The 22,175-nt window shown below is 51.9% G+C and overlaps 3 protein-coding genes and 2 pseudogenes across 3 annotated transcripts; 3 read left to right on the top strand and 2 right to left on the bottom strand.

The window, feature by feature from the left end:
• Positions 1-1,706: 1,706 nt before the first annotated feature.
• Positions 1,707-2,270, top strand: SAPIO_CDS3164 (annotated as a pseudogene; the record flags this gene model as incomplete).
• A 957-nt stretch (positions 2,271-3,227) lies between these two features.
• SAPIO_CDS3163 (Uncharacterized protein) lies at positions 3,228-6,090 on the bottom strand (the record flags this gene model as incomplete). Its single annotated transcript, XM_016786017.1, has 5 exons — positions 3,228-3,356; positions 3,438-4,152; positions 4,219-4,646; positions 4,733-5,792; positions 5,966-6,090. 5 exons carry the CDS (start codon positions 6,088-6,090, stop codon positions 3,228-3,230), a joined length of 2,457 nt encoding a protein of 818 aa, XP_016644023.1.
• A 1,627-nt stretch (positions 6,091-7,717) lies between these two features.
• On the top strand, positions 7,718-8,515 carry SAPIO_CDS3162 (annotated as a pseudogene; the record flags this gene model as incomplete).
• Positions 8,516-9,874: 1,359 nt separating this feature from the next.
• Positions 9,875-12,452, top strand: SAPIO_CDS3161 (uncharacterized protein; the record flags this gene model as incomplete). Its single annotated transcript, XM_016786016.1, has 3 exons — positions 9,875-10,070; positions 10,170-12,260; positions 12,328-12,452. 3 exons carry the CDS (start codon positions 9,875-9,877, stop codon positions 12,450-12,452), a joined length of 2,412 nt encoding a protein of 803 aa, XP_016644022.1.
• A 718-nt stretch (positions 12,453-13,170) lies between these two features.
• On the bottom strand, positions 13,171-13,601 carry SAPIO_CDS3160 (uncharacterized protein; the record flags this gene model as incomplete). Its single annotated transcript, XM_016786015.1, has 2 exons — positions 13,171-13,344; positions 13,479-13,601. The coding sequence occupies 2 exons, from the start codon at positions 13,599-13,601 to the stop codon at positions 13,171-13,173; spliced, it is 297 nt and encodes a 98-aa protein (XP_016644021.1).
• Between the last annotated feature and the right edge of the window lie 8,574 nt (positions 13,602-22,175).

Here is a 22,175-nt window from a genome sequence, read left to right as displayed (position 1 = left end):
GTGCAGCCTTGAGCTGCTCAAAACGTACAGCCACCTGATGAAGCACAGAACTCGGGACAAGACCCGTGACGCTGACCCTGTCACGAAGGTCCGAGGTTTAAAATGCGAGGTGAGCGCGAGCAGTAATCCCATCAATGGACGAGTTCCAATATCTGTGCAATTTCTCCTTGCATAAGATATAATGTAATGTACGAGACCTCACATCAGGCATCGAACAGCGAAGCTCCGCAGATCAACGTGCATTGCTCCTCTGAAATCGCACAACGTCCCGTGGCTAGGACTGGGTTACCCCTCCTCAATCTGCCGCATCTTCAACCTCCTCGCAGCCAGCCGACCTCGCATGGTTTATACCTTGCTTGACAAGGAGGGGTTGAAATGCATCCCGCCAGTTCATCCGTCCCATGTACTCATAACGCCCACATGTACGATATGCGAGCAAGCCCAAAGGCCACAAACAGAAAAAAAGAGGAAGAAGAAAAAATTAAACGAGGGGTCCTGGTGTTAATTCCCCCGCGACGAAGCGTGTCCCCCGCCCTCAGACTTGCAACATCATTGAGGCACATTTAAGGCAGTCGAGGTTGGTCTCGTGGTCGCGTCCGCCGCCGAATTTACCCCCAGGCCAGGCCAGGCCTTGCCATATCAGAGCCCAAGTACCGAGAAAGAACAATAAATAGAGGTGTCGCCGATAAAAGCGATCATTGATGAGAAATCCCCGCAAACCAAACCGGACCGGGCAGGTTCATAAACAGGCCTGACCAGCCATCCTTGTTCCGCGTCTTTTTCCTCAATCTGCAAGCAGCAACCTGTGGTTTCTCTCGATATATAAAAGTACACGCCATCTGTTCTCTTCGGCGTTCTGGCTGCCTACAAGTCTCGCCGTTGTTCCTCCTGCAGCTGTCGCTGTCGTGTTACGAACCACCGTTAATACCGGGATCAAAATCAACCTTTCTCTAATTATTGTGTTGCCTAATCGAGCCTCGCGACAAAGACTCCCCGCTAGCTGACGAAGACTCAAGCTTGTGCCAGTGTTATAATTGCTTGCCTGGCGTTTCGTGGTGCGCTTGCCGTGTTGTTTATTGGCCTCCCGAGAGACCTTGGATCCGAAAAAAGAACAGGACAACTTGTCATTTTCTTTGAATGTGAGTTCATCGTGCGGCGACTCTGTCCTCTTCTTCCTCTTTATCTCTCTGTCCTCGTCGATGGGACCAAGTTAGGCGCATGAGTGATGGACCGAGGACGTGGCGGTCTAGGATCCTGCAGTTGTACTTCGTAGACTTCATTGATTTGTACATTGTACAAGTACGAAGTACTTACACGAGACAAGACTAGCCCAGGACCCATTTAAGTCCATCACCGCCTTCCCGCAGTTGCAGATTAGCTATCTGAGCTCACCCACCTCGAAAAGCACGCGTTGCGTCACTCCGCTGCCCCCAAACCGCGACTCGTCGACAGCAGATATCTTCGTCGCTACACTCAGCTAACGCTCGCTCAACGCGAAATTAGGAGGGAAAATAAAGTAGCGAAACCGAGGATACAGATCTAATTCTCTTGTGTATTTATCTTCTCGCGAAACCCAAACCGCCCAATATCCCGCTATTCCGCCCAAACCCGCCCAAACCGCCATCACTGCCACATCCCCAACCCCGCGTCCCTACAAACCCCGAAAATCAAATCGTCGCCTTTAATAAATCCAGCCTTCCGCAACAATGGCCTCCTTCCTCCAAGACCTCTGGGAATCCATCTTCGTCGCCGGTCCGACCCCTACCCTCCTCAAAGCCGCCAACGCCACCTTCGCCGCCCTCCAGCTCCTCCTCGCTATCCTCCTCTTCACCACCCAGAGCGTCCACTTCATCATACTCTCCATCCTCTGCGGAGGTCTATGGTGGTCCATCAACTGGTTCGCCGCCGAGCTGAAGATACATCAGGAGCGCGAGGAGCGCGAGAAGCGCAAGCTCGAGGCCGAGGCTGCCCGCGATGATGCGGCGGGGGGATCTTCGGGCGACGATGACGACGACGGGGAGAGCGATAGCGAGACCGAGGTCGAGACGACTATGACGGCGCCGCCGGCGAACGTATTGCCCGCGGCCGCGAGGACTCCCCCCGTGGCGGAGTCCAAAGACGTCGAGTCGGTACAGAATGTGGGGGAGATTAGGAGGAGGGAGGTACCCACCGCGGCTTCGAGGGGGATTGGACCGGGAACGCAATCGAGCGTGAGCACCGAGGACGAGTGGGAAAAGGTCTCCGAGAGCGAGAACGATAAGCAGAAATAGGTTTTCCTCTAGGGCGTATCCTCGCCGAAGGTCCTTTCTAGCTGCACAATCCGCATTTTTACTTTTATTTACTTTGATACCAGGCGCAGTCAGTTCCGGGCCGTGGTGGCGGAGGGAATAGTGTTGGCATGGGTACTGGGGGGCGAGGGGATGTCAGGCTTAGCAGCGTAGCGAGTTGGGTGTTGGAGCGAGGGAGTCGTTAGTTTTACATGCATGATAGAGAGGTGGTTTTCTTTCCGTAGACAGTTCTCGTCGAGGGAGCTCTATATATTATCCTCACACCGTACTCAGGTTGATGTGGGCACCCATTTCCGTACTCCGGGCATCACCCAAGTTTCTTCCAAGAGAATGGGAACATCTAGTCCGATTCGTCCAGTATATTTTCGATACATATTGAATGGAGAGTTTGCTATCAAGACGTGATTTACTTCCATTGAATCAAGATGTTCCCGTCCGTATCCGCCCACCCTAGCCAGTCCGACAACTAACAACACATTTGCAATGTCACACCGCTTTTTTTGATACCATCAATACAGCCAACGCCCATTCACTTGACCAGAACCGAAAAACAACAAAAAGGGTCTTGCATCGTACCACATGAGGAGAGTAGGTCTACACTCTGTGACACTGTGACACTGGTACCACATACGCACAGCTAGAGTGCCTTCGAAGATGCGGGGACTAAGATTGCTCGACAACATTTCCCTCACAGAATCCGACTCAGCGGGCCGCAGTTCAAGACCTGCGGTTGGTTTGATGGCTCCCCGCCCACGGTTATCCGCCTTGAACAAGAAACAGGTAACCATCCTTCACGTTCGGTTTGCTGAGATCGTCTTCGGTGATGACACCGGCGTATTGGTGCACATGAGGGATATCTGATGCAAGGCAGCTCCGAGGAGGATATGTCTCGTCCGACACAAGCCGGATATGGAACACTAACTTCCACAGCTCGAGGTCTTATTTTGGGTATTTCGAAGGATCATTTACACTGTTGTTCTGCTGCGTGGCGTCCTCTCCAGTACCAAAAATGTGGAAAGCCGGATCAACAGACCAGATCATTGTTTGCGTGTAATTCTCGAAGGCATCCTGCAGGAAAAAGATCAGCTTTTGGAACCCCGCAATGTACACGGTCGCACGCCGTGGACTGAAAAGAGTTTCGTGACTTACCCAATCGACCTCCCCCGTGTCGACACCATTGCCTCCGAGCTGGGGGAATAGGGAGAGGGGTGGTGACGACGGACGGTTCGCCCCAAACGTGTCAAATTGCAATTCCGGAGGCATAGCTGGCTCAGCAACCCCCGTGGACATGGGAAGGTCCATCTGGGAAATGGGCGGCAGCTTGTTCTGGCTCTGGCTAACGAAATTCGGTGGTGACGAGGGAGAGATCGACCCAGCGAGCATGCCCAAACCCAAGGCGGCGGACTGCTCCGGTCTCATATCTTGCGAATCGACGAAGGAGTTAATACCAGTGAGCCGCACACCAGCTCCCGGCGTTGCGGACCGGCTGGGTTCTCGAGGTCGGGCCATTTTCGCACTCTCGATCAGAATTTTCAGGACAGCCCCGGCCTTGTACGCGTCAACCGACATGTGAGACATTCCTTGCCAGATATCCCTCGTTATCTCCAACGTCCTGAGCATCTCACGCTGCTGCTCCGGTGTGCAGATGTAACCAGTTTGAGTGAACGGTGAGATGGGAGTCTCGTGCGCCTCCCTACTAGAATATCGCAGCTCTACTGCGACCAAAGCCGCCGGATAATTAAAGTCCTTCAGGGCTAAAGACGCAACGTGGCATTTCAGGTCTTCTAATCGACCGCCGGGTTGCGTTTCGCGGTGTAGAGACTCGAGATGGTGGAGCATCGCGAGAGATGCTTCAATAGCAGTTCTGCGCGAATGCGCATAGCGAGGGTTCTGCCTTCCACGTGGGATATAATTCCTATGAAGAACACACAGTATCTTTTGGTACAAAATGTCGAGGTGGAATCGCGTCATGTAGTCCTGTGGTGGTTCGGAGATGTCATATAGCGGGGATATCTTGAGATGAGGCGGGAACTGGGCCCGGATAGCCCGGAGATCCGTGTCAAATTGCAAAACTTCGTCGTATGTGAGCTGGCGACCAACGTTTGTAGTTGCGCGCAGGATTTTGCCAAATTCGATGCAAAGTTTAGATTTCGCGATGAGATAGTCCACCGGTGTTCGTTCCAACGCCGACCTTGGTGGAGGTAGTTCCGTGGACTCCGGACCAAAGTCTTCATCGAGGAGGTTTCTGGGCAACTCAGTATCGCAGTCTGAATCGTTTATCATGCGGGGAAGAGAAAGGTGATGTGAGAACACCACATCGCCCATCCGGACCATCGCCCAAACTCTTCTTCTCATTTCCTAATAGATGAGTTAGTCTTCCTAGAGCAACCGAAGACGCGGAAACAAAATAAAATGAAATAAAATAAAATAAAATAAAAACGTACTGCCTGATACGGAGTGAGGGATTTGAACCATTTTCCATCACGATGATATCCCATCCTAAATGCTATCCTCGTTGCTAGGGATAGGACAAGCCACAAGGCCATGTCCATGTCCCACCTCGAGCTGTACTCGCCAAAGATGTAAAGTGTCAGAGTTTCGATCGAATACTCTACAGCTTTGGTATAATCGGCCGTAACGAGACACTGAGAAGCTCGCAGGCGATATTCCGCGGCAATGTCGAGAGAACGGCCTTTCATATCAGGCGGCTCATCACCGGCCTTGTGATAGCTTATCGCAGCATGGCAAAGAATCGAGTAAAGCAGACCTATCCACATCAGTGGCGTCTGTGAGGGATCTAGCCAATGGGCATGCAGCTGGCGCAAGAAAGTTGGGCGATGGACAATACATATCCAACCGTCCGAAGATTGGAAAAAGCGCTCGCATAAAGCCAGAATCGTTGTTTTCGGCGGTAGTTCTGCCCGCAACTCAACCTCGGACGTCCTCAGCGTTCCTAGTAGGAGCACAGGACCTTCAAGCGCATGCGCGGGCTTGGAGGAAATGACCTGTTTGTAGCTCCTCTCCAGCTCCTTTTTGTGAGTCACGAAATAGTTCTTAACTTCGGCAATATCTGCGAGAAGCGAGTGCCAGTGCTCCTGGCCCAAGTACATGGACTTGCCCATCTCGGAGTCGACCTTGAGGACGCCGAGAGAGGTAGCAAGCCTGTCGTCAACATCGCTGCCTTCATCGCCCTGGTCGGTCCGCGTCGAAGCCGACATAGAAGAGCCCTCTGTCTGGGACCTATTCGTGACCGCAGTCGAATCTTGACTTATTTGACCTGTTGACTCGGTTCGGGAAGATGGAACCTCGACGTTCGCACCGCCGTGCATCAACGATAGCACAAGATTTTCCAGGCGATCGATTCTGTTCTGCATATCTCCTGGACCGGCGGCTGCTTGGGTCTGAGGCTTCTTTCGTGGAGCTGTCGCAGCATAATGGCAGGAGGTCGTGGAGGAACCGTCGCGCTTTACACAGTTTCCGCAAGGATGGGCCCGGTCGCATTTCCTATACATAAGAGAAAGAGGTTAGACATTGCCTAGGAGGAGGGTCGAGATGAAAAATCTAGTCGGCTTGGGCTCTGTTGTCGTTAACGAATCGAGCTGCTTACAGTCTAAGTGGCGGGATCGTTAGCACATCACCAATATTCGCGGGAGGTGGAGAGGGCGAGAGTGACAAACTTCTTAGCCCGGCACATCTGGCAGCTCACGGGAATGCGATTCCTCTTGCGTATAACGCGGAACTGCTCTGTCGGGGAATGGGCGCCGCCCGACGAAGGCGTCGTTGAAGGAGGAGTAGGGGTCATGGTGGCTCGCGGTCCAATGGAAGATAAAGTTTAAGGCGGAGTTAAGAGGCGAGTCTCCGAAGAGCTGGCAAGGATGTGAAATGGCGATGAACGTCGACAATGACGAGACGGTGGGTGTGCGATTTCGGTTCCTAAACTGGGAGCACAAAGGAGCGAGTATGTCCGACACGGATTCCAAGCGTTCTCATTCCCAGCGTCGAAGGTGGCCAGCGGCAAACTGGAGACGTTTGTCTTGACCACGGTAAAGAAAATAAAGACGGCAAGGGAACGGCGAGAGTCGAAGATGGTGAAGACCGGGTGTCTCCAACTGCGAGGCGAGGATGAGTTACGGCGGTGAGGAGTTGGAGAGGAAGAATAGGGAAATCTGTGTGCTTTGCGACAATGTTGGTAAGGACGTGAATTTCGGCGGGCCAATTTTGGGTCCTCTGTGCTTCTGGCGTGGCGTGTAGGATTCAGTATCATTGATTGATGCTGCGTCCGCCGCCTGCGTGTTACACTGCGCCGCAACAAAGTACTCTCGAGCCACCTTTGGGGACTAAGTTTGACAATCAATGTTCGATGTTGGACTGATGGCAGCTCGATCCACCCCGGAACAATCCGTGCAGGCGGCGGGGGAGGAACAATTTGGGAGGTGCGGCAGCCAGTTTGAGGCGTGGGCAGCCTGGTGTGGTCCTCAGTGCAGATACCTCCGAAGCGTGAATGTGATTACCACGCTACTACCCTGTACTGTTGTACTTCGTAGTCACTCGAAGTACTTTTGCAGCCCCAAGCAACTGATTTAGGCAACCAGGCTGCGCAAGAGGGGGTTGGTCAAATTGCACTGATGGTGAGAACCCCCGATAATTGCATTCGAGCATCATATTTCTTACCGACTTCGTAGACTGGTAATTCTCCACGACCCTGGTTGTGACAAGAGCGTGGTGATATCAGTGGCTGAAGTATACATATGTCAACAGCATCTGTTAGTCGAGAGCATATACTGAGCCAACTGTTGAAAGGATCAAATCTGATGAGAGCCTCGATATTGAAGCTAGGCAGGGGGGGTTTTGCCACTCGGAAGCCACGATTATCAATCTTGACAGTCTTGGACAGCCCCACCGTAGGGAAGGCACGCCAACCGACTCAAGTCAATGGCACAGTCCTTCGTAGCTTCCATGAATATGTGCGATTCTCCTTATCTTATCAGAATGTGTCTAGGATTAATAATAAGCCCACCCAAGTCTCTTGCGCAACCAAGGACTTGTTTGCCCAATCTCGTCCTTGAATGTCAATGGCAGTTGCGATGGCGCGATTACAATTGTAGTGGCTATCAATCTCTTTGGTGGGGTCATACTCATCGCTCCCTCCTGCCCCTCCAAACAACCTGCCGACAACCCCGCCATTCGACTGCTAAATCTTTTGGCGACAGTCAAAGATTTGATCTCTCCTGCGAGGTTAATTCATTGGTATCTGGAGTTGCCATAATTCCCATTTTTCTGCCTTTGGCTGGAGCACTAATCAACATTTTCCACATCAAATCCAATCCGAATTCCTCCTCTACGCCCCCGATCCGATCCTTCTTTCCGAACAACAATTTTCTCCCAGCACGCCACTGATTGGCATTGATCATCATCGCCCGACCGTCACCATGTCCGCTGTCACAGAGATTCTCAGTGTGGCTGACTGGCAGAAGCACATTGCCAGTCTCCCTTCTTCTGCCCTTCACATCATCTATTTCCATGCGCCATGGGCTGCTCCCTGTGCGCAGATGGCCACGGTCGTCAAGACCCTCGCCGCTGAGTACCCCGTCACAACCCCCCCAACGACGCTATGGGCTTCCGTCAACGCCGAAGAGCTTGAAGATATTTCCGAAGAATACCAGGTCAATGTTGTCCCCTACATTGTCATTTCGAGGGACGGCCACATTCTCGAGACCGTGAGCGGAACAAGCGCTGCGAAGGTCCGAACTGCCATCCAAACACACGCAGGTAAAGCACCCGAGGGTGGCGATACTGCTGCTTCTGCCCCCGTTGCCAACGGAAATTCTGGCGCAAACGCAGAGAATGTCACCACCGGCGAGGATGTGGCGCAGGATCCTGAGAAACAGAAGGCGGAGCTATTCAGCAGACTCTCGGATCTAGTCAAGGCAGCCCCAGTCATGCTCTTCATGAAGGGAACACCAAGCGAGCCGAAGTGTGGTTTCTCGCGACAGATGGTCGGCATCCTCCGGGAGAACTCGGTCAAGTACGGTTTTTTCAACATTCTCGCCGACGATGAGGTTCGCCAGGGCCTCAAGGAGTTTGCCGATTGGCCCACATACCCCCAGCTATGGATCAGCGGTGAGCTCGTTGGCGGTCTCGACATTGTCAAGGAGGAGATTGCGAATGATCCCGAGTTCCTTAAGCCTTACAGCGTCGGAACTGCAGATGTCGTCATGGCCGAGTAGATGTCAGGATCAAACATTCTCGCCCCTTTGGCAGGCCTGGAGGCCTTGAATCGAAACCGCATAGTACCAGAAACAAATGGGTATATATACACGCAGGACGACGTCGTCACGTATGCCCCGCGCCGCAGGATGCACGGTGTAAGATGAGAAAACGAAAGTTTAACCCCTTTCTTGGAGCGGGCTGGGCAGGCACTGGAGATTGAGTAGGAAATGATACTCTGAGAGAGTTGACATTTCTATCGAGGGAAGGCATCGAGAAATGTCTAGCAACCAATAATGAACACGAGAGGCCATTTCGGTTGGCACAACTAGGGTCACGACAGCGGTAGCTAATGAGATATGTGGAACTCTTAGGCTCATCTCTCGCATGATTTCTTCTCGTGGGTTTTGTCTATGTCAAGGTGTCCGGTTGGGGTAAAGGGGCCGAATGACTACCATCGGAATGCTCTTTCTCTGCGCCTGGGGTATCCTGTGAGGAACACACGGATTTTGGAAGGAAAGCTGTAGTGTACTAACGGGAATGCGGAACGTCAATGTATAACCCTCACTGGTGTCGCCAGGCGCGCAAGCGGCGTGGAACATGGACGAACATCAGAGAGATAAAAGCCGTCAGATTGCCAAGTTGGCAAAAGCGATGCCCTCGAACCCATTGAATCACGACCCAGGGTCTGTTTTCTTATTTCTATAGACGCTGAATTGAACAAGGATGTGAGATTTATTTTGAAATTCTTGCTTTCCCTGGTCCTTGTAAAGAAACAACCCCGAACCACCCTAAGTCCGCTTGACAAAAAGTTCGATGAAGCCTTGGCAGGAGACAAAATACGCGGATGGCAGAACACAGTGACCGATTCTGGGTTTACTGTAATCCTCACTGTATGACATGAGGACACAGCTGCCACCCACTTGAGAGGGGACAAGCCTGGCATTTCATACTTCGTAACGTCCCGTCCCAAGACTGGTACGATTGACCACCAGGCATTCTGCACTAACTACTGACTTGCATTGACTAGCAACTTTGCCCAGCAACACAGCCTCAACCCTGTGTCGTCACCATCTTTTCCAAAACTCTCACCTTGCATTTGCCAACGTCGGCTCACGAAATACGGTCCTCGGAGAATCGCCCAAAAATCGAGCGCGATTCTGAAATCTCACTCAACTTACCTTCTCCTCCACACGACTGACGCCTTGTACATTTGGGAATTTGGCATCGCCAGAAGCTCGCACCTGCCACTCTTCCCCGCCCCTTCTTTCCCTCTGGTAATTCGCCAACTCCTCATCTCCTGGTCCTTCCCCGTTAGCTCCTGAGCTCTCCCCTTTGTCCAACCCAGAACTCCCACCCCATCGATCACAACCCTCAAGATGGCATCACTCAATCTATCCACGAATGGTCCTTCGATCAAAAGCAGCTATCAGGCCGTCGTTAATGCTGCCCTTCCCTCGTCTGGCTCGCCCACGTATGGTCATTGGGCTCTGTTCTCTGTCCAGGCCCCCCTCCTAAACGCATTCCAGCCCACCGCCGCCAAGGAGAGTGTGCTAAAGGTAGAAACTACAGGAGGTATGTGTTTGACCGCCGAATCCAACTGTTTTTCGTGAAGGAGCATACCCGGGTGAATATCCTAACATTCTTTTTTTTTTTCGTTTCTTTTCTTCGCAGATGGTGAGCTTGCCGATCTAGTCGAAGACTTCAACGAGGGCCGCATACAATTCGCCTTCCTCAAGGTCAAGGATCCCAATAGCGGACTACCGAAAAACGTTCTCATCGCATGGTGTGGAGGCGGCGTTCCCGAGCGTACCAAGGGCTACTTCACCAGCCACCTTGCCGCCGTTGCGAAGATTCTACACGGCTACCACGTCCAAATCACCGCCCGATCCGATAGCGACGTCGTTCCCGAGACGATTATCCAAAAGGTGGCGGATGCCTCGGGAGCCAAGTACTCTGCAGGTTCTGCCGCGCCTGCACCGGCCCCACGCCCGACACCTCCCGCCAGCAAGCCCGTATTTACGCCAACTACCTCGAGCGCCGGACGCATCAACCCTATAGTCGCGGCACGAAACAGGAGGAATGACGCCGTCGATGATGATGGATGGGGCGCCGATGCACCCCAGGTCACGCGGACTCAGCTGGAGAAGGTGGAATCAGCTTATAAGCCTACCAAGGTGAATATAGCTGAGCTCACTAGGCAGAAGCCTGCAGAACCCTCTAGGTTTGGCTCCTCGGCGGCTCGGGACTCCGGTCATTCGGACGTTGTTGGGGGCGGCTATCAGCCAGTTGGAAAAGTGGACATTGCCGCGATCCGCGCCGCCGCCAAAAACCAGGAAGACCTTCGACCTACACCAGTAAAGGGTGCTTATGAGCCAGTTGGCAAAGTTGACATCGCGGCAATTCGGGCTCGTGCGCAGGCGGCCCCGTCAAGAGAGGAGCCGGAGCAGCCTGCCCCCAAGAGTCTGGCTGAGCGCAGTGCGGCTTTCTCCCAGCCTGAGCAGTCCGAACGTCTCACGAGCCTGCCCAAGCCCAAGGTTAGCAACAGATTTGGATCGTCAACCTCCGCCTTCACCGGCACCAAGCCTCCCGCCCCTGGTGGTCTTGGTTACTCCAAGCCCGCTGCTCCTGCCCCTCCTGTGGTAGGCGCTGCGAGCCGTACCTTTGCGGATCAAGGAGGCAAGACCCCCGCGCAAATCTGGGCAGAGAAAAAGGGAAAGAGGGATGGCCTCGGTTCTGCCACCACTATAACCCCTCCGTTGGCCTCGCCCATCGGCTCCCAGAAGAGTGGCGGCGGTGAGTGGAAGAGCGGATATACTGGCAAATCGTGGGCTCCTGTTCAGACCTCCAACTTCGGACGCGGTATCACCGGGCAGATGACTGGCGGAAGCGAGCAGAGCGCCGGCCACCCACACCAGGAGGAAGAGGAGCCGACATCTGGAGGCGGCGTAGCTTCTTTGAAAGAACGATTCAAGGACACGCAGCCCATCTCCGCGCCTGCCCCATCGGCGCCGTCTGTGCCTAGAGTCGCCGACTCACCACCACCACCACTCCCCAGCTCTACCCGACCTCCCGGTGCATTTGCTCTCCCCGGAATGCCAGCTCGCCCGCCGCCAGCTGATGAGTACGAGGAGGAACCGGAACGATCTCCCTCGCCTCCCCGCGTTGCAGTTCCTGTTCCGCGCAGTCCTTCGCCTCCTCGCGAACCCCCTCGAGCCTTACCTGTTCGACCCAAGGAAGAGGAGCCAGTCAGGCAGCCGTCTCCTGTTCGAGAAAGAGAGAGCTACCACGCCCCTGCCGTCCCTACCGCCGCTGCCATCGTCGGTGCTGGTGTCGGTGTAGGTGTGGGGGCAGCAGCAGCCGCAGCGGTTGCCCACAGCTACGGAGACGACGCTACCCATGCCGCCGAAGAACCAATTAGCAGTGGGCAGAGGGCTATCGTTGTCTACGATTACGAAAAGGCTGAGGACAACGAGATTGACCTTCGCGAGGACGAGTACGTCACTGATATAGATATGGTTGACGAGGATTGGTGGCTCGGCACCAACAGCCAGGGTGACCGCGGTCTGTTCCCTAGCAACTACGTCAAGGTGGTGGACGAGGACGATCAGGACGTTACGGTAGCGCAACAAATTCCAGAGCCGGCTGCCGTTCCGGCCCCCAACCCCGTCCCTGCCTCCTCCCCGGCCGCCGTCCAGCCGTCAGCTCCTTCGGCAGGACCCACGGCCACTGCTCAATTCGATTACGAAGCTGCGGAGGATAATGGTAAGTTACCTAGCGATGACCCTTATTACCTTTCCAATGTAGGCCATCTGCTAACATCTTCTTACAGAGCTTTCTTTCGCCGAAGGAGACATCATCACAGATCTCGAATTCCCCGATGAAGATTGGTGGTTCGGACACTTGCACGGCGCCTCTGGTTTGTTCCCTGCCAACTATGTAGAACTGAACCAGTAAGGTGTTTGGAACGTGGTGGATCTCCTAGGAGATTGTTGATTCGGTTAAGACCCCCGACTTCAAACAGAGGCCAACAAAAGCGGGAGATGGATAGGCGTGGACGCTAGAAAAGGGGATAGCAGAGGCAACTTGTATGCTTTTTTAGAGACTGTTGACAGCACAGGTGACGCGATGAAAATAGCACAACAGACATTGATGTTCCAATATTTGCAAGCTGACGTGGCCACCGTGCCCAAACTACCAGTTGTAAGAGAAATGAAGCGAATCCTCCCTCTCCTCGTGTGCATGCGTACCAGCTAGTTCCTCTCCAATAATTCCCTAGAAAGATGTAGACAGGTAGAGAAAAAGAAGTGAAAAGGCAAAAAGCAACATAGAAACGTAAGATATACTAACGGAAGTTTGCGGTGAATATATAGATGGATAAGTTTGGAAAGAAAGGTCGTCCCAAAACAGCTAGGAGAAGTAAAAACATGCCTCGGTCGTAACGATGAAAAAACATTTCATAGAATCAAAAGCAGATGATGTTTACCATGCAAAACACAAAGCGTTCATAACATTATAGAGATCGCAACCGCCCCACCGTTTCCCCTTTCCTTCTCCTTAACAGACGTCGAAGCAACATTCACAACATTCCGCACTGGAAAACGGAGGCCCAGTTAGCAACCTGTTTATCTCCACGACCACGGCTCAGATCCGCGGGTTTCTGAAAACAATAAACTCACCAGCACTCGCAGGCCTCGTCCACGACGCAGCAACAGCATATAGCCGCCAGACAGGCAGTCAAGCAGTTGCCACCTCCACGTGCAGGCTTCTTTGCTGCGTGTTGAGGCTGGGCGGGCATCTGCATGGGTTGTTGGGGAGGGTAGTAAGCCTGGGGAGGGGGTCCATGGGACTTTCGCTCAGATGGTTAGTTTTCCAAGTGTTACTGAAACATTGGTCACGGGAGTGTAGGATATATGAGATGAAGTGGACTCTTCGGGAGATAAAGTATCTTGGAACTTTTTTTCAGAATTTGTTTGAACTTACCGGCTGAGGATGTTGGGGATATTGCGGGTAACCATGGGGAGGCGCATATTGCTGTTGGGGTGCTGGCGGTTGCTGCTGATAACCGGAGCCGGGGCCGGTGTTGTAATACTCGGCGGCCGACATTGTTGAAGATCACCCGATTTAAATCTCGGGGGTTTGTTTTTTCTGGCGCAGAAAAAAAAACCGGGGTACTGATGAGAAGGGCCGTCCTTCGATCTAAGAGTTTCTGAGTGGGAAACCTTCCCTCAGTGATACAAAGTGAAAGGGTGGATCTTGCGTGTGATGCGGAAGTCCCACGTGGGTCGTGGAGTTGGGCAAAATGGCCGGGAGTTGCCTGTCGCCGAAGTGCCGACCGCCTTTTTTGGCGTGAAAGAGAGATATCACGGAGGTGGTGATAAGGTTGGAGGGAATGAGAGCGGGTGCTTAAGAGGGAAACGAAGAGGAGAGGGATCTAAGTAGGGGCTTGGCAGAATCAGAATTCGTGGTACGAAGGAGATGGGAACGGAAACTCTTCAGCTGGGGACACGGTTAGAGGACAATATTGAAGAGACGTGAGGCAAAATGGGCGGTGGTGGTGCTGGTTGGGGGGGGGGGGGAAGGCAAGAAGAACGAAGATGGCCAAGCTAAGACCTTGACTGTGGCTGTACCTGGGGAAAACAGCACAGGTCTGTACCTTTGTATGAGCGAATGGTATGTCTGTCCTGTGTTCTGGCAGGTTGTGTGGGTTCGAGGCTAGTTCGAATCGGGAGAAGAGACTTGCAGAAACCGTTGCGTTGATGCGAGATCACGGATCACGGATCATGGATACTCTCGTATTATAACTTTGTGGTTCTGGTTTGTGCATACACTACTGTAGCAGAGCCACTCGATGCAACGAATCCTGTTGATGGTGGGCAGACGACGCAAACTTAAAGTTCAGAAGCCACGCTTGGGGCTTGCCCTAGCGAGGCATCAAATGGGCTAAGCGACATTGATTCGTGTACGAAGTACTTCTGCGACGTGGTGTAAGTCCGGCAGGCAGGGGCTGGAGCAGCAGCAGGCTAGTGTAAATTGCACACTGAAGGAGTACCTCCAAAGCGACCATTGACTGGGCCGTCGGTTTTCCCTCACATCAATTGAAGGATTGACGGAGCGAAACTGGGCTTGGAACCGGGGTCTGGGGACTGACAGCTGAGAGTTGGGAGATGGCATTGACAAAGCATCGTTGCATGTGCTCTCCTCAGCGTCTCTAAGCAATTGATGTTTCTTGGCTCTCGATATTATTCAAGGAAGGTAGAGGGCCAGGCGGCACTGGTGGGCGCTAATGGGCGCTGACGAAGGTTCCATCCATGAAATGTGTGGCGATCATGGAATTGAAATGTCGCGGAGCATTTACGTTTTAGCGCATAAGTCAGTCGTCACCACGGATCAATCAGTAGCGATGGAATGTGTCATTGATCCAGAATGGGACAATTGGAGCTGGAGAAGTTCAGACGACTCCGATCTCGATCAATGGAAAAAAGGGCATCCGATTGGCCGATCTGAGTAGAGTGCGGACACGCGTCAGTGGGCTGCCAGCTGATATCTCATGGGAGGCTGTACTTAGCACTTCATTGTGGCAACGGTGAGAGTCTCGGGCACAGAGGACAGCCAAGAGGTCCCGCAAGGTGACAAAAATGCCCAAAACACGGACGATGGTTGGGCGGACGCTCAAGGCGATAATGACGTCCAGGGTACGGACGATTTCTGGGCGGCTCCGCGAGAACGACGCCCAGAGCCCAGATCATAGCTGGCAACCCGGAAATTGTTTCTGCACGGTTTTTCTTTTTTTCCTTTTGGTTGTTTTCGTTTTTGTTTTTTCCCCCTTTTCTTCTTGCTTTCAACGGAGAGGGAGCCAACACCTACGAATGGACCATCAAACCGTACACTAGGTCTCCGAGTACTCAAATGGCTCTTCGATAGTTTTATTTCTATCTCTCCCCTCACCCAAGAATAAACAAGAAGTTAACCGAAACTTGGTCCCGCCCAGCTAATGGTGACCCTGTACACTAGTGTCCAGAACGAATGGCACTGCTATTATATCCCGTCGACACGCCCATATATCCCTTCGGTTCATATAATCGAAAGCCTCACGTTACCATTGAGTCTCGCCTTGATTGGGACAACTAACACATCTTCCTCCATAGTTGAGGACTCTTTGCGAGCCGTCATGTGTCCGCCTGAAAGACCTAAGCCGCGGCTTCTGAAGCTCTCGGGCAAGCTAGAAAACCACAGTCAGAACAAAATCGATCATCGTGACGGGGACCTATTAAGAACACTCCCACCACTCCAGATTCTAGTAATGACTAAGGTGTTTCACTAGATAGGTTCCATTGCGACGGTTCTACGAGCTATGAGGGTCCAGGTCAGGACATCTACATCTGATAACGCGGGGAGTTTGCATACAACCTGCACATGAATTCTATCGTGATAACCCGCCTTCGCTACACCGGCACTCCAAGAAGGCGTGCTAAGGGATAATCCATAGACGCTAGGGTGAAGAACTAAACGAGAACGCTCGCCAAACCCCGTGGTAGACTCAATATCTATGGACTAAATCAATTTCCATCACGCGAAAGAATAAGTCTGGACACAGCGACGTCACGACTTGTATGGATATATATATATATATAACTAAATGACGCCCTTCTCATGCTCTTTTCCGGTTCAGTACCCATATCTTGCATCCTCTTCTTTCGAAAGCCATTTACGGTCAGGACGCCTTTGCGCTTTCATCCCTACAATATGCGGGCCCTGCTCAACCTATTTCGGCTCTGTTTTCCGAACGGAGCCAATGTTGGCGTCAATACCGAGACCCAACACGACACAAACCCTCACTCCAGCCCGACGCCCTTTGACGCACCAACCCTTCAATCAATGGAGCTCTCGACTCTGCTAGGTGCCGCCGACCTGGACCGAAGTTCCACTCAATCGTCACAGGACATCGATCCGATACTGGCCCCTATACTCCAGAATCTTTCACAGAGCAGACTTTGCCAGCTTCCATCCGAACTTCTATTGGAGATAATGGAGCATCTCGACTGGGTCGGCCTTGCGTGTTTACGCAGGACATCGCGAATCTTCCTGAGGCTTTTCTCTTCAGCAGCCTTTCGAGAGTATCACGGTCGACGCCTGTCACATTTACCTGATTTTGTATTTCAGAACCGGTACGATTCGCGGGCCAAAGAACTGTTCCAGGGATTGCGTCTGCTTCTAAAGAAAGATGCCATGTGCGCTCCGTGTTTTCGCGTCTATGAAAACTTGACACAGGATGCACGTGTGAAAGCATTGGCTCGCCGCGATCTTTTCTGCGATGGCTGCCGGGAGTGGCACCCCGCCGGATACTTTTCACTCAAACAGAGACGGAAATGGCTATCAGGAGTATGCCTCGCGTATGAGGGCCATATCCGAGTCTGTCAGCACGCTACACTTCATTGGCAGGACGTTACGCGATGGATTGCTGAGGCTAGGAGCCGAGGCCAGAAGGAACTGAGTATTCTTCTTTGCGAGGATCATGCTTCCACTTGTGGGAAGGAAAGGTTTCAAGGAATATGGGCCAAGATCATTTTTTCGACCTTGGGAAAAAATTTAGAGACGGTGAAGGTGGTAGTAGAGTGGTTGGTTCATATCGACATGCCCCCTGCCTCCCCAACATCACACGGACGTTATCCAGCTTCTCAAATGAGAAGGGTACTGGAAATGCTCTACAAGGACGCAGGGCAGTTCCTCTTCCCGGAGACTGACTCCAGCCTTTCACGCCGCATGGCCGCCTTTGATCCCAATTACTGCTCATGTCTCCATTATGAAGGACAACGTTACAATGAGCAGCCCATCGACCCGGGACTTCAGCTCCCAAACACTCGGGAAGCATTTCACCATTTTCACGAGGCTCGGATTTCAGCTGGTACGAGTCTGGAAGTTCGCCCGTGCTCTAGAAGCTCCGATTCCCTAGCACTTCACTTCATCCATAAAAGCACCATTCCGCTACTTTCAGGATTCAGAGGGCCGGCACCGAGGCCGTCGGGGCGCTGGTATAACCGTCTAGACACTATTTCTTACGATCTAAGTGCTGACCATGAGAGTTGTCATGTGCTGTGGTGCCCAAACCAAGAATGTATTAACTATTGCTCGGGGCAGCGGAATCCTTTTCGGATTACTCCTCTCTTGCGCTTTGCAGTCAGACTAATTCCACCACGCTAATAATCTTAGAAAGAAAAGAACCCAAATACTATGTGTTTCCCTCAATCGCTGTGGATGCTTTGTCCTCACATGTCCCCTCCTGTTTACTCTAGCTCCGCAAGCCGTGCCTCCAATCGTCGGATCCTGCCTTCGAGAGTATTTGTGTCCCCATCTTGGCTCTGAAGACCTAGGGTGACCAAAAGCCGCATCCTTGGTAGCCGCGGTGCGATCTATGGCAGAGCGCAGCCTAACCACTGGACACCAGCGACGACAAGCTCCAGCCAGAATTGGTTTCTAGAGATCGTGACCGCTCTAGTATCTTGGGCCATCTCCGCAAGTGACTGGGCCATCTCCGCGAGCGACATGATGATACTTTCGAGTTCACCACAGTCGTAACTTGTGCCGCGCCGAGGGGCCATCTGGAATTGGGGCATCCTGCTACACTTAGGGTCAGCTCTGAAGTCAGGCATTAGTGCTAATGGATCGATAGATACCTACGGGAGGGACGGAGGAACTGACGAGGGAGTGCCAGGTAGAGAGTGGTTCAATGCGGGATCGGACGCTCAGTAGTTGATTCTTGAAACGAAAATTCTCGTAGTTGTAAATGGAATGGATGATAAATCCTAGGAAACAGTTGCCGGACCGTACGGCGTGTCGTAAGGAATGGTTGATGATCTTAGGAAATGGGTGAAGGATCCGAGTAAACAGCTGATTGATGGTACGAAGTTGATCTTAGGAAAGGTTGACAGGTCGTGGGGAATGGTTTTGACGAACCAGAGGAAATGGTTGTATCGTAGCTAGAAATAGCAGATAGGTTGGCGAGTCTAGAGAGATGGAAAGGAGATGTTGAGATTGATGAAGCGAGAATCTTCAGTGAGGAGACGTTCGATTGATGTTAAAGAAAGATGTATGGTAGAGGAGACGTTCGATTGATGTTAAAGAAAGATGTATGGGAGACCAAGAGTCCCAACTCTTGGCCTAAGAAGGAACCGGGAGAAACATCGGAAACAACGTAGGAAACAACAGAGGACGGTAGAGAGGAATACAACGTCATTCCACCCAAATGGGAAGGCACGTCGCTCCAATGTCAGACTCCTGGAAGCCGCGGCCATACATGGCAAAGAAGGAATTCTGGACCTTCCATGCAGCCTTAAAAGTGTACTTTCTCGTTGACCCCGTAAAGTCGGGTCAGCCCTGGACAGTTTCGCGTCGTGCCCTGGACGAGAGTAGTTCTTCCAAGTGAGCCTCGTAAAGTCAGGCCAGCCCTAGACAGTTTCGCGTCATGCCTCGGACGAAGTCGTAATTTTTTTGTTGACCCCTTAAGGTCGGGTCGGCCCCAGGCAGTTTAACGTCATACCTCGGACGAAATCGAGATCTGAAGATGGTGATTGGTATGGGGATCAAGAGTCCTAAAGTCCTAACTCTTAGCATAAGAAAGAATATAAGAAAGATGATAGGAAGATAGGAAGGAAGAGAGAGGAAGGAGCGTTGATGAGGGGGTTTCAAATGGGTAACGGCGGATCGACTCGGATCCAGTGCGTCTCGCGAAAGCGTTTGCTTATCCCTGCGAGTCTGCTCCGCCGAGAGTCGTCGGGATACTAGGACTACCCAGGGCCCCAGGACAGGGTGTTGTTTGAAGGGGAGAGAGTTGGATGGGGAAAGAGTGTGATGGAGGAAGAGTGTGGTGGGAGGAGCGTGCCGAGTACTTTTTTTCTTTTCTTTTCACAAACCCACTTGCTTTCTTTTCCCCACGTCGTCCACACCCGTACCTCGCACCTTCCTGCGGGGACTTTGGTCATCGTCACTAACGTGCCATGGCGGAAGGTGAAACCATGACTGTGAGAATCCGCCTTCGGCGTTGGATAGGACGAGTTAATGTGTGTAAAAAAGGGGAAAAGATGCCGTCGCTCGGAGGCAGAACTGAGAACTAAAGTCACCAGCCGGAGACTTCCTATCTCCTGTATTCTTGTCCTTGTTCCTCCCTCGTTATAGGCCTAATCTTATGACAACGCATTCCGCAATTGCAGCTCGCAAACCCAGAAAAGCAAGCAGCCTCGCCTGGATCATGATACATGGAAAGTTCTCACAGGGCCCGACCTATCGCGGACGAACACGGTGAAGCACAAATGCGGATAATAAGGACCTCACCGAGGAACACACCTCCATCGAGTGCAAGGTAGCAAAAGCAGTCTAGGCAGAAGAACGAAAGGCTATCTCGAGGAAGGTGCGGGAGGGCGAGATGTATTCGGGAAGGTGCGGGAGGTGTGGGAGGTGCATGTAGTGTGGAAGGTGTGGAAGGTGTTGAAGGAAAGGTGTGGAACGAAGCCAGAAGGCGCTCTTTCCCTTGCCTGCCCGGCTTAGATTTATGAGCAGTGCTACACGTATGCCCGTTCGACGACCTCAGTGTCGTTGCATCCGGCTGTGTACTACGCCCACTTGGCTAGTAGCCGAGCGCGTGCTCAAAGTGTCCTGTTTAAGAGAAGGAGCCAGAGGCAGATATCAGAAGCTCTAATTCTTAGAACTTGGTTTCAAACGAAGTTGATATCGACCATGGATACTAAGGAAGTAAGACTTCAGGGCGTAGCCTCAAGTGCTCGGCAAGCAAGTGTGCATTTTGATGAAAGAAAGCAGGCGCGATGCAGCTGATCCCATGATGTCAGTCTGTTGGTTAGTGTCATTGATCAATCGCCAAGTACTGTCTTGGTACTTTCAGCTTGGAGCCGGCCTGGCCGTATGGATCGTCGTCGGAATTTGATGTTAACCCAATGAAGCGGGCGAATCTTCTGGCCAAAACCCTACCGATCGATCTTCGATCACTAGCCAGGCTGTGTGGTGTCATCCAGTAATCTTCGCCGTCCCGCCTCCCAGCGCATGCAGGTTCGAACATTCTTCTCGAAGGACCCTGGGAACCCTGGGAGCCCGGGACGCCTGGACACCCATTTCGTTCTAGCGAACCAGCGCAATCGGGCACAAGACCGGACCACAAAGCAAAGCAATGACGAAGTCCTTAGACAACTTAGTTTCACTAGACGCAAGCGGTGGAAACTGTTTCTCAAATAGAATAGATAAAAGTAGGCCAAACCTATGTTCAAATGCGCACCCCAGTAGATAGTCGTAACCTCAGTCTGGGAGATGCCGACTATGATAGATTGGAGAAGTCCTGACATCTAATCTCACATTCTCTCAATCAATTTCAATATTATATCCCAGATCACTACTACATATTAGGTTACTATCCTCAGTAGTGTAAGGAACTTAGTTACCCCCAATATATACCTTTCCCCAGCACAAGCAAGATCAACAAAACTAACATGATCAAGATTGAGCTTCTCCAGCTCCAATTGTCGCATTATGGATCAATGACACATTCCATCACTACCGATTGATCCATGGTGACGACTGATTATGCGCTGAACCCCTTATAACCTTAATAGGTTATGAGCCCAGTGCTCTACCCCTGAGTTACCCTCAAGAAGGCACATGACGCACTTAACAAATTCAAGGTAGCTCCCGACCTTATTTTCTGCATCCTTCGAAAGGACAGAGAGGACCTTTTATGTTCACTTGAAGAAGTCGGCTGATTGTCGCCTTGCAGTTCTTACACAGATGCTAATTTCCAACCATGTGAACAAGAATAACCCCCAGTACCATAGTAATCCCACCCTTCTTCAAGGTGCCGACCCAGTTTCCTCACGTCCAAGCATTCCTGTTGCATGCCTCCTTCTCCAATGTCCTCCAGTTACTAAGGTACAGTAGACAGCAAGTCTCAGCCTCGTTATCAAATATTCTTTACAGAGAATGCCTCGACAAATAGGAGGGGGAAAACTACTTTGTTTGGTATTGCCCTGGTTTGAGGCATTTTACTCTCGAGGTGTGTTCATGGTGTTGGCTGTGAAACTGGTGAGCCTGACTCCGCCCACTGATCACAAGCCTGTGTATTTAGCAGCTCAAGAGCAAGTCGTGAATGTATCTTGGGCTGTGTGACACTGCAACAGTGCTCCTCCCTTGGCTGCCACGACGAGTGACTGCGTCACACCTCGACAGCTCTTTCTTCACACAGCACGCGGTGAATAACATTGTAATCGTGACTGTGATCGTCTAGTCTATTCAAGACTTCGAGTTGCAAATTTGTTGTCGTTAATGCCTCGTGTCACTATTGTCATCTTCATTTCATTTCCGTACTCTTTTCAGCTCCGTTGCCCCTCACTCTCCCATTGATCGACACCACCATTTCTTTCTTCTTTTTCTTTTTTCCTTTTTTGGTCTGCCTTCTTATTGTTTTCGTGGCTGGTAATTGTTAATTGTTTGCCATGGAGACGAGCTCCTGGTTTACAAGTGGCTAAGGGATTTACTCCCTTGTTTCCTCTCGGCGTTTCCTCGCAGCTATTTGTATTGTTTAATTGATTTTTATTTTCGAGCTCGAGCTCCGATTTTGTTGACGACCCGACGCCAGGCCTACTTCGCCCGTCATCCGACAGTGAGCTTAAAGCAACCACTAAG

The sequence above is a fragment of the Scedosporium apiospermum genome, assembly GCF_000732125.1.
Source record: "Scedosporium apiospermum strain IHEM 14462 chromosome Unknown SEQ_SAPIO_0088, whole genome shotgun sequence".
NCBI classification, from domain to species: domain Eukaryota; kingdom Fungi; phylum Ascomycota; class Sordariomycetes; order Microascales; family Microascaceae; genus Scedosporium; species Scedosporium apiospermum.
The sequence above is the reverse complement of the archived record's forward strand: the minus strand, read 5'-3'. Positions and strand labels throughout refer to the sequence as shown.